The 16,620-nt window shown below is 40.0% G+C and overlaps 1 protein-coding gene across 1 annotated transcript in view; it reads right to left on the bottom strand.

Moving 5' to 3' along the window:
- The window catches only part of sytl4 (synaptotagmin-like 4), an 82,127-nt gene that overhangs the window by 17,434 nt on the left and 48,073 nt on the right, over positions 1 to 16,620 (bottom strand). Inside the window, exons 10-14 of the mRNA XM_020519375.2 lie at positions 15,066 to 15,169; positions 12,718 to 12,804; positions 10,074 to 10,252; positions 6,428 to 6,530; positions 5,395 to 5,556 (exon numbers count right to left, since the gene is read on the bottom strand). Of these exons, the coding sequence (XP_020374964.1) occupies positions 5,395 to 5,556; positions 6,428 to 6,530; positions 10,074 to 10,252; positions 12,718 to 12,804; positions 15,066 to 15,169 (635 nt within the window). The remainder of the gene's footprint in view (positions 1 to 5,394; positions 5,557 to 6,427; positions 6,531 to 10,073; positions 10,253 to 12,717; positions 12,805 to 15,065; positions 15,170 to 16,620) is intronic.

Genomic DNA, 16,620 nt, shown 5'->3' with positions numbered 1-16,620 from the left:
ACCACGTAACCATTGGTGATCATTGTTAAAAACCCATCTGGTTCACTAATGTCACTTCTTTAGGGAAGGAAATCTGCCCTCCTTACCTGGTCTGGCCTACATATGATTCCAGACTCTCAGCAATCTGGGTTACTTTTCAGGGCATTTTAAGGTCAGGCAATAAATACTGGCCTAGCCAGTGATGGTAAGATCCCATGAATGTATAAAAATTCTGTTGGTGAGCTCCATCCCATTTGCCCACTACTTGCTGTCTCTGGGGATCCAGTAATTATCCTTATTGAAGGTCAGAGTGCAGAACCAACAGTGGCCACTATTCCTGGTGGTGCCGCTGGTTAACAGCTTCAGATTGGCTAGTAGATATCCCACAAGTGGGATTTCTACTCTGCACAGGGTCTAATTTACCAGGAGGGCCAGCACTGCTTAGCAAGGTGCCCGGCTGTCATAACGTTCCATCAAGATTCCTGAAAATGATTGACAGCTGTTCCTCCCAGTTTACTTGCATGTGAAAGGGAATCTTGCCTCAAACATTAAATTCCCTTCCTCTTTAGCAAAAATACCCTTCTGCTTCTGCTGCTTGTGGCTACACTAGCAGATCTGCTTACATGATATGTCACATTTGTCTGTCTCACGTCACCCTCACACATCTCCTGTAATAACTACTCTGCGACATCCATCATCCAACCACACTTAGGTTGACCACTCTTCCTTTTCCCTCCACTTTGCTCCAGAAGACATGTCTCTAGTTCTCCTGCTATGATCAAATTGCTGAAATACTGATATTTTTCTTTTTTGAATGTCACATTCAGGATTTTTTGCTGCCACGATGTTTAATATCTCAATTTGGCTTATTATGCTTTGTATGGATTTTTTAGAAAATACCTTGGCCTCCACATTCTTCCACAGGTCATTTTATTTATTGTCCAAATTTTGAGGTGGATATCAAAGTGGGTAAACTATAGCATCTTATGGGTTATTCCCTGTATAATCTTGAGTATATCTTTTATTTTCATAAAATTATTTCTACCTTTCTCTATTCTCCTAATTTCTGCATCACATTTGCCTCCTTGTGTTTTTAATGACTTAAGTAGACAAACCTACTGTTCCAATATGAAACACTTCAATTTTCACTCCAAAGCTGCTTCTGATTCTGTAAATTGTGTTGTCAGCATACCACAAGTTTGTTATGTTCTTGTCTCTTGTGTTTACTCTAGAAGTATATGTAATTTTATGCCTATTTGTTTGGTGTACAGAGAATAGTTTTAGGTGATTGTACACAGCCTTGTCATACTATTACTTCACTTGAAACATGTCTGATAGTCTCTCTTCTAGCCTTACGCTTACTGTTGGTTCCAACATATACTGTGGCTAAATCTCACATCTTTGCGGTCAATGTCATATTTCAACAGTGTAAACTGATGGTGAACTTCTGAAGAATCAATGTTAAAAGATAAAATGTACTTGGGACTAATTAAGATGGTGTCAGGTAAATATCTGGATAAAAACAGGGATGAAGATCATAAGGATACACTTAAATGTAAGGGTTTTCATAGTTACTAAACACCAGGAGCACACTATTCATAACATGGTAATTTTATAAAGGATGAAGTTTGCAATTGTGGATTCTTGGAAGCTTTATCTATTTTATCACCTACAACAGGAGCACACTATTCATAACATGGTAATTTTATAAAGGATGAAGTTTGCAATTGTGGATTCTTGGAAGCTTTATCTATTTTATCACCTACATCGGAAAATTGAAATGAATCAAGATGCCAAGACAATGCAAAATTGGGGGTGGGAGTGGTTCTGATCAGCCAAAAGAGCTTTTCTCATTCCACCTTTTTGCATTCCTTAAAGATCCTCAGTAACATTTGGTGATAAACTAGATGTTTCAAGAGAGGGTGTACTAGTCTGCAGGTGGGGATAACACAATCTGTAAAATACTCTGTGATGCTGCTGAAAACCAAATGGTTGAAAGTGTCATCGTAAGATTATTGGAATGCTTGTTCCTTCACAATTTGTAGATGTATTAACTGTTGTAACAAAAAGCATAATTTTATCTTTAAAAGTGAAAGTAAAGGTGCAAACTTGTGTACAAACCAAATTGGAACTAATTTGAGGATTTCCACTTGGATTATGGAATGAGAGGGCGGATACAGTGTTGCGTTAAGTTAGAACTCCATCGTATGGCACCATAGATGCATGTTTTTTAACTCAGCCACTTTGATGTGGATAAGTGTAGAACACAGACCAGTCACTTTTAACACAGGAGAAAAATCTGATCGATCTTTCCATGACTACCGTTATGCAGCTTACATTTAGAATAAATTTGGGAGAGTTTGAGAGTTCAAACTATTAAGTGCAGGCAATCTAAAGATGGAAAAAAAATTGGTATATAAAAAAGTAATTTACTATTGATCATTCATAATGGGGTAAGTTGAAGTGCAACACTGTGGTGTTCAAACCAATGTAAGTACCCATGCTTGCTGCATTCCCATCTAGTTTCTGTCTCAAAGGATTGAAAAACAATTCTGTCCCTGAATACATCAGCTGCTTTTTGTTGATTTCAACAATTTATTAAAACTTTATGGACTTTGTTACATTCAAAAAAGAAGAGTCCAAAGACTTGGGTGCAGTCACCTATCCATTGGGGGTGATCACAGTCAGGGGTCCCATATCTGTACATTCCAGGTCATGGGTCATGGGCAGTCTTGGAATGAGTGAGGGGAAATGTATGAATATCAGGGGGCACAGTAGGGAAAGGAAGATGGAGAGGCTCAATGCCAGGAGGGCTGTAGGCAGCAGCCTGGGCTGTGGAAGGGAGGACAGTAATGGTAACGGGGTGGGTGGGTGACCGATACATGAGGGATAGAGCCAGTGGGAGGAGATGCAATGCTACAGGTAGGGGGAGCTGAAAGTCACCACCATTGTTGTGAAAGTGGATAGTAGCAAGGTGCAGTGATTGGGCTCAGGGCATGAGGAGGACAGTATGTTCAATGTGATGAATGGCTACAAATTAGGGTTTGGCTGAAATGGGCTGTCTAGGGAGTGCTGGGTAGGTGGTTACATGGAGATTCAGGCAGGGAATGGGACAAGGATGTATTGAGTAACTGGTGTGGCCTTCCATAATCTGCCAATTGCTAATAGCAACTTTCATGTGGAAATTATCTAGGACCAAGCTCAGGGCCACTGTCATTTTGATGGAAATTGTCTGGGAGCACGCCCAGAGCCTCTGCCGTTTTGATGGCCAAAAATGCAGGATCCTCTTTTGCCCAGCAGATGGCTGTCCACAGCATCTGCAGAGAGCAGTTTCACATCATTTACATCATCTCACCGTGTGTATGAAATTCATGTAGTGTACAAGTATCTGGGGTTCAAATGCTGGCCGCAGATAATGGCAAATGTATTATTTGCCCTTACAAATTGCAGATAGACATTCCTGTGAAGTAATCATGCCCACCTGGCATCCATGGCCCATAGTAAACACAGCTCAGGCAAGACATCCTAGAGTGCAAACGGCATGAAGTGGATTCTCTCTCCACCCAAACTGTAAACATCAGGGAAGACTCACTCTCTTACATGCAATGATGACTTTCATGCCTTATATGAGACTAAGGTAGAAGGATATTAGTGCTCATGCAGCATTTGTTCTCTGCTACTATCACTCTTCACCATGTTCGGTGAAGCACTCAACAAAATCAAGGTCCAATGGCAGAATTACAAAAATGGGTCGTTGCGTGTCTATGGAGAAACATGTCAACCTGTCATTTGAGGCATGCAACTTTTTCACTGTTCCCATTGGTCAGAAATTCTTCTCATGCATATGCTGCCCAAATAGGTTCATTGCCAATGTGACCAATGGAGCCAGCAACTGCAGTGGGTCATCACTACAACTTTTGCCATGCATCAATGGTGCAGGGTGAGGGAGGAGGAATGGATGTGCCAGCCCTGAACCAGCTGTAACCTGCGCAGAAACTGTACAGTTTCCACCATATGAAGAGGTTGCAATTGAAGGGCCACTCATGATATGGTGAAGACAGAGGACAGCCAGAGTCTTCGGTCCTCAATGCCATTACCTGTGTATGAATGGGACTCCATGTTGGTGCAGGCTGAGGATGTCCCAAGATACTGTCACTGAACTGTGCCAGCTACTGAGATGGGTTTGGAACTATCACACAAGAAAACTCAAGAGATGTCTTGGAGAGAAACCCAGTGGAAAACGGCATTTAGCCAAAATAAAAGGTAATATTCAGCCCTTTATGGTTTTAAACTCCTCTATTAAATGTTTACTTCGCCTTCCCTCTTTTAAGAAGCATTCCAATTTCTCCACATCATAATCCTTAAATCCTGGAACTGTTCCAATAAATCTGTTCTATACTGTCTCTCCAAAGCCACCTTGTTCTTCTATAAGTACATCGAAGGGATGAGGAATTATAGTTATCTGGATAATTTGGAGTTCTTAAGCAGCAAAGGCCAAGAGAAATTTAATGGAGAGGTTTCAAATTGCAAACTGTGTGGATAAATTAAGTAAAAGAAACTATATCCAGTGGATAAATTCACGTCACTTACCCAAAGTTTCCTTGCTTATTTAACAGCTGGAGATATGGAGGAGAAGTTGGACTCATGAGCCATCAGAATGTCTGAACATCAAGTACAGGACTTGGATGTGTTATTTCAATGTTTTCTGTTGGCATTCTGAAGAACTTTAAAGATTCCTAAAGTGGATCTTTTGTTTCTATCAAAGTCACCACGATCCCAGAGGACCATGTGGCTGCTCTCTCAATAAAGGGAGATGACTGGTGATGAGTTTACCCGAGGGTCCCCCACCTCAAGCAAGGAGCGAGGTCAAGAAAGTGGGACCTTCATGGTGATCTCAGTTGATGTGGTAATGGAATCTGCACTGTTGGTGTCACTCTGCATCACAAACCAGCTGTTCAGCCAACTGAACTATTCAAGCCCTACAACAAACTACTACAAAAAATATGAAAGTCAGAAATCCATCTGTCTCCAACATTTAACAGTACCACAAGCATTCACATTCTTTCCCTGGGCCTGACAGAAGCTGCCTGAACTTGAGAGTGAACTGTTTTCTCCCTGAACAAAGTTTGAAAAGAAAAAATGTTGGGGAAACTCGGCAGGGTCTGGCAGCGTCTATGGAGCAAGAAGCAGAATTAACATGGAGTCTGACAGGTCTCTTCAAAAGAGGAGGAGGCATATTGAACTCAAATGTTAACTTTGTTTCTCTCTGGACAGATGCCACCAGACCTGCTGAAATTCTGTAGCACTTTTGTTTCTCTTTCAGATTTCCAGCGTATGCACTAGTTTGGTTTTAGAAAATCAGTTTGCTGCTTTTGGACTGTCAAAAGAAGCTTTATTAAAGATTTGTGCTCCTACCTTACCATGAAGGGGAAGGCACTCCTCAGACTCACTGTTGAAGTTCCAAATATCTAATGAGAGGTCCACCTCTCCCAGAAAAGCGTTGCGCCCAAAACGGTCATAATGCCAGACAGAAAGTTGCAACGTCCTCATAATTAGCTGCGACTCTGTAATGTCATACTGATTAAAAAACAAACATCCAAAACACACTCAGCAACGGCCATAAAAATTAGTTTATCTTCTTTCAATATTGATAGAGAAAATGACGTAAATTGTTGAAGTAATAATCTTTACCCTCTCCAATGAATCAAAACCAGGTCAATTATAGCTTTACTCTGCATACAGCATATACTATTTCCTTATTTTCTCAATAACAAACTTAGAGTAATGCTCCCACTGGACATTTTAATTTCCTACATCAAAGGCTAACAACACGTATGGAATTATGGACAGTTTATACAATTGAATCACTCTTTCACAAGGTTGGCTGACTTTAAACTGCCAATATTCCAATAGGCCAGACTGGTGCCAGTTCAGGTCCCGGGAGAGAAATGCAATATTGAAACCTACTGGGTGAGGTACAGGTCACCAAACTACCTTTTTAACTAGCAAATGATATTTGGTGCAGGAAATTGAATGATGAAAAAGGGATGCCAATAATAAGTATACAATCAGGTATTGTTCTGAATGCTTAACTGAGGTCTGTCATATTTTGAAGGTAAGTTGAAATCTGTGCATCCAAAGCTAAACCAAAAAGCGTGTTCCCACTGCATTTAATTTTAAATCATTTGGAAGTTTTATTAAAATACCACAGAGATTCTGAATCAAACTCTTGTTTGAATTTTTAAATCTGATGATTGACACTTCCTTCAGACCAGACTCTGTCTTGGAGTCCTAGATTACATGATTTCTTCCTTGATGTGGGAATCCTGAATTTTCAGTACAGCTGGAAGCACTGTAGCCCACTTGTCCCCTTCTCTTTATAAATCCCACAAACATGTTTTCTTCAAGGCTAATTGCAAAGACAAGCATACTGCCTTTTGAGCCTTACCCGTAGGGTTTCATTGTAGACGGGATCAGTTGTGTTACGTTTAACTGTAGTCTTTCGTTTACTTTGTCGGGATTTATCTGGTAGAAGATAAGATTTCACGTAGCTGCAGAAAAAAAGATTTTAAAAAATATATTTTAATTAATTATCCTATTTTTGAAGAATTGCTTGCTATTAATAGATTGAAACGTGACAGCATCAGCTGTCTTCAGCCTCAGCTAACATTCCTTCCCACCAACTGGCATGTGTCATTCCGGACGTGTACTTCTGGTTTGTAGAGACTGACAGAGTTTGATGTGGATAATAGTAACAGAGGCCTGGTTTTTAACTCATGGACTGCATTTGGCTCCATTCAAATTCCAGAAATTTTTACTTATGTTGATCCATGAGGCATTTATTGGCCATTCCTAATTGCCCAGAGAGAGGTTCAGAGTGAACGGCATTGCTGTAGATCTAGAAACACATGTTGGCCAGACTAGATAAGGATGGCAGATTTCCTTCCCTGAAGGACATTTTTGAAACAGATGGGTTTTGTACAACAATCATCAATATTGCATGGCCACCATTAGGCTAGCTTTTATTTTCAATTTCAGGTTTTTTTTTCCGCAAATTGAATTCAAATTTCACATTTGCTGTGGTGGGATTTGAATCCATGTGGCAGAAAATTAAGATGGAGTTCTGGATTATTAGATCATTCCCTACACCATGGCCTTTTTAAAAATAATTGGTACATTTGTATGGAATCAAAACTGATATTATAGTTATAAAATCAGTAAAACATTAGGAGCAGCTTTATTACCAAAACACCCCATTATTTGTGTTTATAAACATATTTTCTACATCTAAACATCTCAAATGTGTTTTACAATAACGCATGATAACTGTTAAGTCAACAAATCTAGCAGGTATTCTGCGCCAGCAAAATCCCTTAGAGCCTGAAATGAATGACCAGACATGATATTTCTGGTTAAAGGGAGGAATTTTAGACAGCACTAGGACAGCTCGCTGCATTTCAAAATAATTCCATGCGATTTTCTCATCTGACAGTGCAGTATTTTGCATAACACAGCAGTGTCAACTTAGTTTATCAGTTCTACCATTGATATGGGACTTGAATAAGAATGTTTCCAAATTCACTTTATAAATTGGAAAACTTTGCATGTTTCAGCCATATCCCTTCATCAGAACTGTAACAAAGGGTTATGCCTGAAACATCAAAACTTTCCTTCCTTTACAGATAGTCTCCGATTTGTTGATTATTTCCAGCATTTCGTGTTTTTAATGTCAGTTTTCCAGCATCTACTAGGGTTTTGGATTTCTTTCAGATGCGGTGAGCATAAGATGGTTGGGTTTGTATTCTAGAAAGATGTGATCAAATAATTCCAAATTATCTTTCGACGTAAGGCTCAAAATGTTAAATATTTGTTCTTGGAACACTGGGTAATGGATTGGAGAAATAGGCCATCCTCTCCACTCTTAGCACACTTCACCAGAACTGCATGAGTGAACTTCGATGAGGGCATGACCAAATAGCTAGCCTATATTGTCAACACCCTCATAATTTGTTAGATCTTAGCGAGATAACAGAGGGTGATCATCAATCACAGCACCACACCTCAAGCAAGGATTCAATAGCTGTGGGTTTTTAGAAAAATTGGTAATGAAGAAATTAACAATTTTAGTTTGAATAATGTTTAAAAACATGTTTTTGCTGATCATACCTTACACTCCTTCCATCCTCTCTCTTGACACGTTCCTTTCATTCTAACAAAGTACTAATAATTGGAGGCTTGAATGACTTCATTATAATCATTAGCTAATCTTAAGCTGGTAATTTGGAGAGAACTATGTGGCCAATTCATTTAGACAGGGGCATAAGCCTTCTGGGATTTGAGTTTGAAATCTATCCCAAACTGATGGGCTTAAAGTTCTTTTTTCTGCCGGCTATATGGATCCTCCGTGGGCATCCAGCTGTGCAAAACTGTCTTTTAATTTGCTAGTAAAAGGCAATTACACCCAGAGAGACCAGAAGAAAACAGATATGTCAGCTGAAAAGCATGGCAGATGAGTGCAGTTCGTAGGGTTTGTGAGATTGTGCTGAAACATGCAGTGCTCAGGCAGAATCGAAGCAACATTTTGTTTTACAACTACATCCAGACAATAAACTCATCTATAAAGCATGATCTAAACTTGTTCCAGTAACTGTAGTGTTGTTAGTCTTTAACTCACATGTGCAAAATTAATTTTTTAGTACAGTTTTTCACAAGAAGCAAAAGCCTTACTAACTCATCATGCATCCTGGGGGTTACCATCGAACAGAAACTCAACCGGACTCACCACATAAACGCAGTGGCTACTACAATAGGTCAGAGGCTAGGAATATTGCAATGAGTAACATAACTCCTGACTCCCCAAAGCCTGTTCACCATCTACAAGAGTGTGATGGAATACTCCACACCTGCCTGGATGGGAGCAGCTCCAACAACACTCAAGAAGCTTGACACCATCCAGGACACAACAGCCTGCTTGATTGGCACTACATCCATCAGCATCCACTCCCTCCACCACTGATGCTCAGTAGCTGCAGTGTGTTCTATCTACAAGATGCACTGCAGAGATACACCAAAGATCCACAGACAGCACCTTCCAAACCCATGACCACTTCCATCGAGAACGAGACACATAGGAACACCACCACCTCCAAGTTCCCTTCCAAGTCATTCACCATCCTGACTTGGAAATGTATCAGCGTTCCTTCGCTGTCGCTGGTTCAAAATACTGGAATTCCCTCTCTAATGGCATTGTGGGTCAACCCACAACCGGTGGACTGTAGCAGTTCAAGAAGGCAGCTCACCACTGTCCTCTCAAGGGCAACTAGGGATGGGCAATAAAATAAAAAGGCCAGCCAGTGTTGCCCAAATCCCACACATGAATTTTTTTAAAAAATGCAGTCTTTGTACACATCAAAAGACCTCGAATATTTAGGCGATTGCCAGAGTGCCTTTCACAATTGCTGGCAAGATGTTGTATTATACATTTAGGAAAGTGGGTGGATGCGGTGAGCAACACAAGATATTCTGACTATATTTCAGCATCCAATATAACCGCTAGCAAGTAAGTGCACATCATGGTGCACAGTGGCTCAGTGGTTAGCACTACTGCCTCACAATACTAGGGACCTGGGTTCGATTCCACCCTCGGATGACTGTCTGTGTGGAGTCTGCACATTCTCCCCGTGTCTGCGTGGGTTTCCTCCGGTTTCCTCCCACAGTCCAAAGATGTGCAGGTTAGGTGAATTGGCCATGCTAAATTGCCTGTAGTGTTCAGGGATGTGTAGATTAGGTGGGTTATAGAGGGATGGGTCTTGGTGGGATGCTCTGAGGGTCGGTGTGGACTTTTTAGGCCAAAGGGCCTGTTTCTACATTGTTCAGATTCTATGATTCTATGAAATATTCAATTCACTGAACAGTTTAAAATGATCCACATATCTCCAGCCTATAGGGCAATTATTATACAACTCAAAGATTTAATGATAAACTTTAAACTGAAAGAATACCTGTATTCTGCTGTCAAATTTATGAGGTGTGTTCATTTCAATACACAGAGCATTTTTAGAAACACTTGGCATTCCATTACCACACACACTTACGGGTTTGATCTTCTCTTGTTCTCATCCCCATAAGCCAGGTTATGACATTCTTTCACATGTATATTAAGTGTTTGTTTCTTTTGATCATAATTAAGAAGAAAGACGATCTCCCCAGTAACTGTGACATTGCCATAGTCACCTGCCTCACTGTAGATGCTGACCATGCTGCCTATTGTACTCTGAAACAAAAACATTACAAAAATTAGTCTGAAAGTAAATTAAATAACAAAGCAAACTATATATCCTCATTTGTTACATTTATTTCATCCAAATTATATTTAGGTATTCTCAACACAATTTATGTAAACTTAATATATTTAGAACAGTCAGTACCATTTACTGAGGGGCTTCAATTTATTTTTCTGTAGGCAAGGAACTGTAGGTGGAAGCTTTATGCCCTTCAAGCTGAGGAATACCAGGGTTGGGAAAACGTCTCCCACTTTTGATATTCAGTATGACCATAAAATACTCCTCAATCAGATAACACAGGTTAATGTAGAACTTTCTCTACCTGTCATCAGTCTCAGGTCAGGAATAGGTAGCAAGTGACAGGTAATGATGATTTCCAAGAATAATGAATCCAAACTTCACCCCTTAATGTTCAAAAGCATTACCATCACTGAATCCCCAAGCTTTGACATTCTGGGGATTATCAGTGATTAGAAAATGAACGGGACTAGTCATGTAAATACTGTGGCTAAAAGATCAGATCAGAGGCTTGGAGTCCTGCTATGAGTAGCTCACATCCTGAATCCCCAAAACCTATCCACTATCTACGAGGCACAAGTTAGGAATGTGATGGAATATTCCCCACTTGCCTGGATGAATGCAACTCCAACAACAACAAACTTGACACCACCCAGGCAAAAGCAGCCACATCCATTTCCTCCACCTCCAACACACAACAGTAGCAGTGTGTACTATCCAGAAGATACACTGTAGAAATTCACCAAGGGTCCTTAAGTAGCACTTTACAAATCCACTACTACTACTTTTAGAAGAAGGGCAGCAGATACATGGGAACACCACAACCCGCAAGTTCCCTTCTACTCAGCACCCTTTCTTGGAAATATATTCAGTGTTACTGGGTTAAAATCCAGAAACTCCATCCCTAACTCAATGTGGGTCTACCTTCAACAAAATAAACTGCAGCGATTCATGAAGGCAACTCACCACCACCTTCTCAATGGCAAATGGGGATGGACAATAAATGCTGGCCCAGCTAATGATACCCACATCCCATGTGTGAATGAAAAAAGATTTAATAGAAAACCTCTCTCAATGATTTACTATTTGGGTAGAGGTAGAATGAAAATGTAGAGGTTCATGATCAGAAAAAGTTGGTCAACTACATACAGCTGTTTACAAAAGATACATTAAAAATGTTAAATGATACATCTAAAAAGGTTGCTGTTACTGTTAGAGTTAGCTGGCCTAGGTTGATCGATTTATATATGAGGCAAATAATAAGAATAGATTCATTTAGAATTGTATCTTACTGTTTTCCTTAAAAATAACATTTCTTTTCTCCCTTAATGGTCAGTCAGTTTAACCAGTGAGCAGCTCATGCCATTCAGACCACAGAATTACCAGGGTTCAAACCTCAATCCATGAGGAGTTAGTTGATGACAAAAACAATGGTTCGAATATCCCTAGGATACTGAAGGAAGCATTTCTATTGCTGACATCACCCAGTGACTCCTGCTGGAGATGTATATTTATGAATTCTCTGGGAAGGCTAGATAAAATTTATCAAAATCAGAAGTTTATTTCTGAATAAAGTGCACATCAATCAATGAGTCTTTGCAACATCGCCTTAGCAAGGAGTTTGTGCTTTCAGGAGTCGTGATTCAGAAAACATACATTTCTTCCCAGAGTGAGCCACTCAGTAAAATACTTTTTTAAAAAACCAGGAGTGTCGTTAAAAGAAATAAGAAACATTTTTGCCCATAGAAATAAAACTGCAACTTTCATTCATTGATTCAATTCCTTTTCCCAACCACTAAATCCCCAAACTCAGCTACAGGAGAATCAAAGAGGAAGTCAAAACACTGCTCAGATGAACAGAAATCAAACGAAGACTTTCTGGATTAGGATATTAATGGTAGCCAAGCAGCACAATGGCCACTTGACATCTTAGTCATTAGATTTGGTCAGTTTGAGATGGAAAGACCACAAAATAAGGTGGTCCACAGTAGCCATCCAGCCAAATAAGCTAATGTGCCTCCATTGTAAGAAGTCTGAGTTATTGTGACAATACACACTTGTTTAGTGTAGCCTGGAGCTTTGGATCTAATGTTGGAGGCTCTAGTTTCTTTCCATCACGTGGCTGATCAGGGATCTGTTCTGCTTATACAATCTGCCATTAGTGTATTGTTGAATATTTATAAGTTGATCGTTAACATTTGGCCACTTCTTGAACACACTGTCCTTGACCATCTCGTCCTGGATTGGAACTTCACACCACAAAGTCTCCTTCCTGTGACTATGGACTAGATTCCAGTCCTTCCTTCATGTCCTCCACCTTTCTGACTATGTAAAGGCAATAAATGCAATCTTAAATTGGTTTTGCTGTTCGCATCTCATGCATGAGGAGTTATAAATATGGAGATTCACAATTACAATATTTTGCTGTTTCACTTACAACTGAAGTGCCACTCTTCAGGCTTTGGCGAGCATTTGTCAGACGGTGAATTTTCACCAGTTTATCAATGTCCTCTTCCTCCTCCTCCTGTTAAAGTAAAATGATTACAGCTGAGTATTACAGCAGTAAAGCCCATGTTGATTATTCATTTCTGCAACACAGTTGACCTAATTGTTCACATAATGATTTATTTACTTCCCCTTTCAATTTTACAGAAAAGGTACCTTCATTTCTTTCAATTATTACCTTGGAAAATACAAAGCCTTCGCTCATTTTTCTGCAAACAATCAGATGTGCTCTAGAGCAATCTTGGACCACCTGCATCTCCCAAAGGAAATCTGGTGGCACCAAGCTTCATTTTCTCTCTCAAGTAACTTAAAATACATCAAAAAACAATTCAGCATGTGGAATTGCTGGCTTGAATCCTTGTTTTGCCAATCTTTGTGCCAACATACTAATGATATGGTGCAACTAAAGATTTTACAGTTTCAGTATTCCTTGGGATGTTGTCCTATGACAAGAAGTTGAGGTAACTGGGACTATGTAATCCAGAGTTTAGAAGAATGAGAGGTGATCTCATCGAAACATCCAAGCTTTTGAAGGGTTTGATAGGGTAGACGCAGAGATTGTTTCTGTTAGTTGGAAAATCTATAATGTGGGAGCATTATAGCTTGTCGGAATAGCTTGTCAGTTATTTAGGACTGAGGTATGGGTAAATTTCTTCCACGAAAAAGTGTTGTGAATCTTTCAAAATTTCTATTCCAAGGATGATCCAGTTTTGACTATTTTTAAGGCTGGGCTAGAGAGAGTTTTGGTCTCTCAAGGAGTGAAGGGATAGCAGAAGCCAGCAGAGAAGTAGATCAAGTATAATCATATCGAATGGTGCAGAAGGCTCAAGAGATCTACTTAATACTCCCCTCTTCATTCTTGTGCTGTGCTGAGTTATTCAGAACAGAGTGGTGAACACAACCCAACCTGAAACTCCAACAGAGTCTGAACGAAGGTTTCAGAAAGTTCCATGCTCATAATCAGACTGAATTTGAACCTTCCATTTGCACAGAAGCAGGCGTAGGCCATTTTGTCTTCTTGCTCCCATCAAATCATAGCTAATTTTTGCCTCCCCTCCCTTGATTTATCTGTGGAAAATTTCAATTTGTCAGTTAGACTTTTCAGTTAATCAGGGAGAGCCAGCATGGGTTTATGACAGGTAGGTCATGCCTGACAGACCTCACGGAATGTTTAAAAGAGGTGACTCAGGTAGCAGACAGGGGAGTGTTTGTAGATGTTGTTTATATATACTTCCATAAGGCATTTGATAAAGTGCCACATAAGACTGATTGCTAAGGTAGAAGCCTGTCAAATTGAGGGCATATTACCGATATGTCTGGGAAATTGATTGAGTGGCAGGCGACAAAGGAGGGATAATAAGTTGGTGCTCAATTGGCAGGAAAAGACCAGCGGTGTCCCACAAGGATCTGTGTTAGGGCTTCAATAATTCACATTATCTATTAACAACTTGGATAATGGCACAGAAAGTCATACGTCCAAATTTACTGATGACACAAAGTTAGGCAGCATTGTAGACAATGTAGATGATAGCACAAAGTTATAAAGGGATAATGATAGACTAAGTGAATGGGCAAAACTGTGGCAGATGGAGTTAAGCAGCCCACTAAGCTACTTCTCAATCTATAGATGATTAGGCTTCTGGAGCTCTCTGATTCAGTACATTCATAGATAGTTTACTAAAACTCAATATCACTTATGTATATACAGTATTCACATGCAACAAAAAAATCTGCAAGTACTTTTGGCGTTGAGCGGTGGATGGAAAATAGGGAAAGAGAAATTCATGGCATGGATCCAATGTTAGGCTTTGAAGGTAGGGAGACATCTGATAAGATAACATGACTTGGACAAAAACAGCAGAGATGTTACCAGCTGGAAGTCTAGCTTTGATTGTATAGCAGAGGGAATGGGTAAAGCAGAATTGAGAGGTTGGAGTACATAGCTGGAGAAGCTTTCCCAACTAGGCCACAACATAGTAAAGGAGGACTTTAAAATCAGCTAAAGAGGCACAGAGACATTGTGAAGTCTGAGAATGATAAGGAAGGCAATGACTTAATGTAGGTGAAGACTTGAACTTCGTAAAGTTCAGGATAAAATAGTTTCAGAAGTCAGCCAAAACTGATGATGAGAACATCTAAAGACTGATTTTTAAAGATGGAGATCTCAGCCAAAGTGGAGGAGAAGTAGATATAAGTAAGTAATGTTCTGAAAGTGGAGGTTGGTAATCACTGGATTAGATGCAGGGTATAATGTTCACGCACTGGTATACACGTACAGACCTGATCCACATTGAGACCTGGAACTGACTGACTACGGTCTCCCATGGAATCACCTGTATTTGCAGAATCCGATATGCGAAGGTCCACCACAGATTTGCTATAATCTAACAGAGAATTTGAATCCAAAATAATTATTTCCAACACACAGACTGGGACTATGCAATTTAGTGATGTCACCACTTTACTCAATTTTATGAAGTTTCAGTGAAGTTGACACTGATTTTTGCCTGTGACACCAGCTAAGCAGCTGTGTTAAACTAAACTAAAATGACAAACAACTCACATACCAGAAACATTACAGAGTCATACAGCACAGAAACAGACCGTTCGGTCCAACCAATCCATGTTGACTATAATCCCAACCTAAACTAGCCCCATCTGCCTGTGTTTGGCTCATATCCCTCTGAACATTTCTTACCCATGTACTTATCTAAATGTCTTTTAAACATTACAACTGTAACCACATCCACCACTTTCTCTGGAAGTTCATTCCACACATGAACCACTCTTTACGTAAAACAAAAAAAACTGCCTCTCATGTCTTTTTCAAAACCCTCTCCTCTCACCTTGAAAATATGCCCCCTAGTTTTGAAATCCCCCGCTCTAGAGAAAAGACACCTGCCATTCACCTTTACTATGCCCCTCATGATTTTATAAAACTCTATAAGGTCATCTCTCAACTTCCCACGCTCCAGTTAAAAAAGTCCCAGCCTATCCAGCCTCTCTTTATAACTCAAACTCTCCCAGCAAATCTCTTCTGAACCCTCTCCAGTTTAATAATATTCTTCCTATAACAGGGCAACCAGAACTGTGCACAGTACTCCAGAACAGGCCTCACCAATGTCCTGTACATCCTCTACATAACGTCCCAACTCATTTATTCGAAGGTTTGAGCAATGAAAGCAAGCATGCTAAATACCTTCTTAACCACCTTCTCTATATGTGACACAAACTTCAAAGAATTATTTACATGAATCCCTAGGTCTCTCTGTTATTTCATGTACTAGATAGAACAATGCACATGGACAAACAGGAAGTCAGCATACGGCTTTGGGTTTTCAACTCTGGTGTAACACAAACGTAGCCTAAACAACTTTCTTTAAGAGGTAAAACTTTGTTTTTAAACTTTCGAGAGTGAGATTTGGGGTGGTATTTTTCCTTCCCTGGTAAGAGACATGGCAAGAAGGAGAAATAATTACATGAATTGGCCCAGCTGAGAAATTCGGTCCCTTCTTGCCACTTCACTAATGGAGGCAGTGGTGTCGTGATAAGGCTGTTAGACTAATAATCCAGGACCCAGGCTAATTCTCCAGCAACATGGCTCTGAATCCAACAATGGCAGATAGTGCAGTTCGACTTCAATAAAAATTTAGAATACAAAGCTAGCCTAATGGCAATCAAGCAAGATGAGTGCAAATGTCATAAAAACCCCTCTGGTTCACTGATGTTCTTTAGAATAGGAAATTTGGTGTTCTCAGCTGATCTGGCCTATAAGTGACTCCAGACCCTCAGCACTGGGGCTGACTCTTAACTACCCTCTGAAATGGCCAAACAA

The sequence above is a fragment of the Rhincodon typus genome, chromosome 14, assembly GCF_021869965.1.
Source record: "Rhincodon typus isolate 14 chromosome 14, sRhiTyp1.1, whole genome shotgun sequence".
Classification (NCBI taxonomy): Eukaryota; Metazoa; Chordata; class Chondrichthyes; order Orectolobiformes; family Rhincodontidae; genus Rhincodon; species Rhincodon typus.
This window is presented reverse-complemented; position numbering and strand designations above follow the sequence as displayed.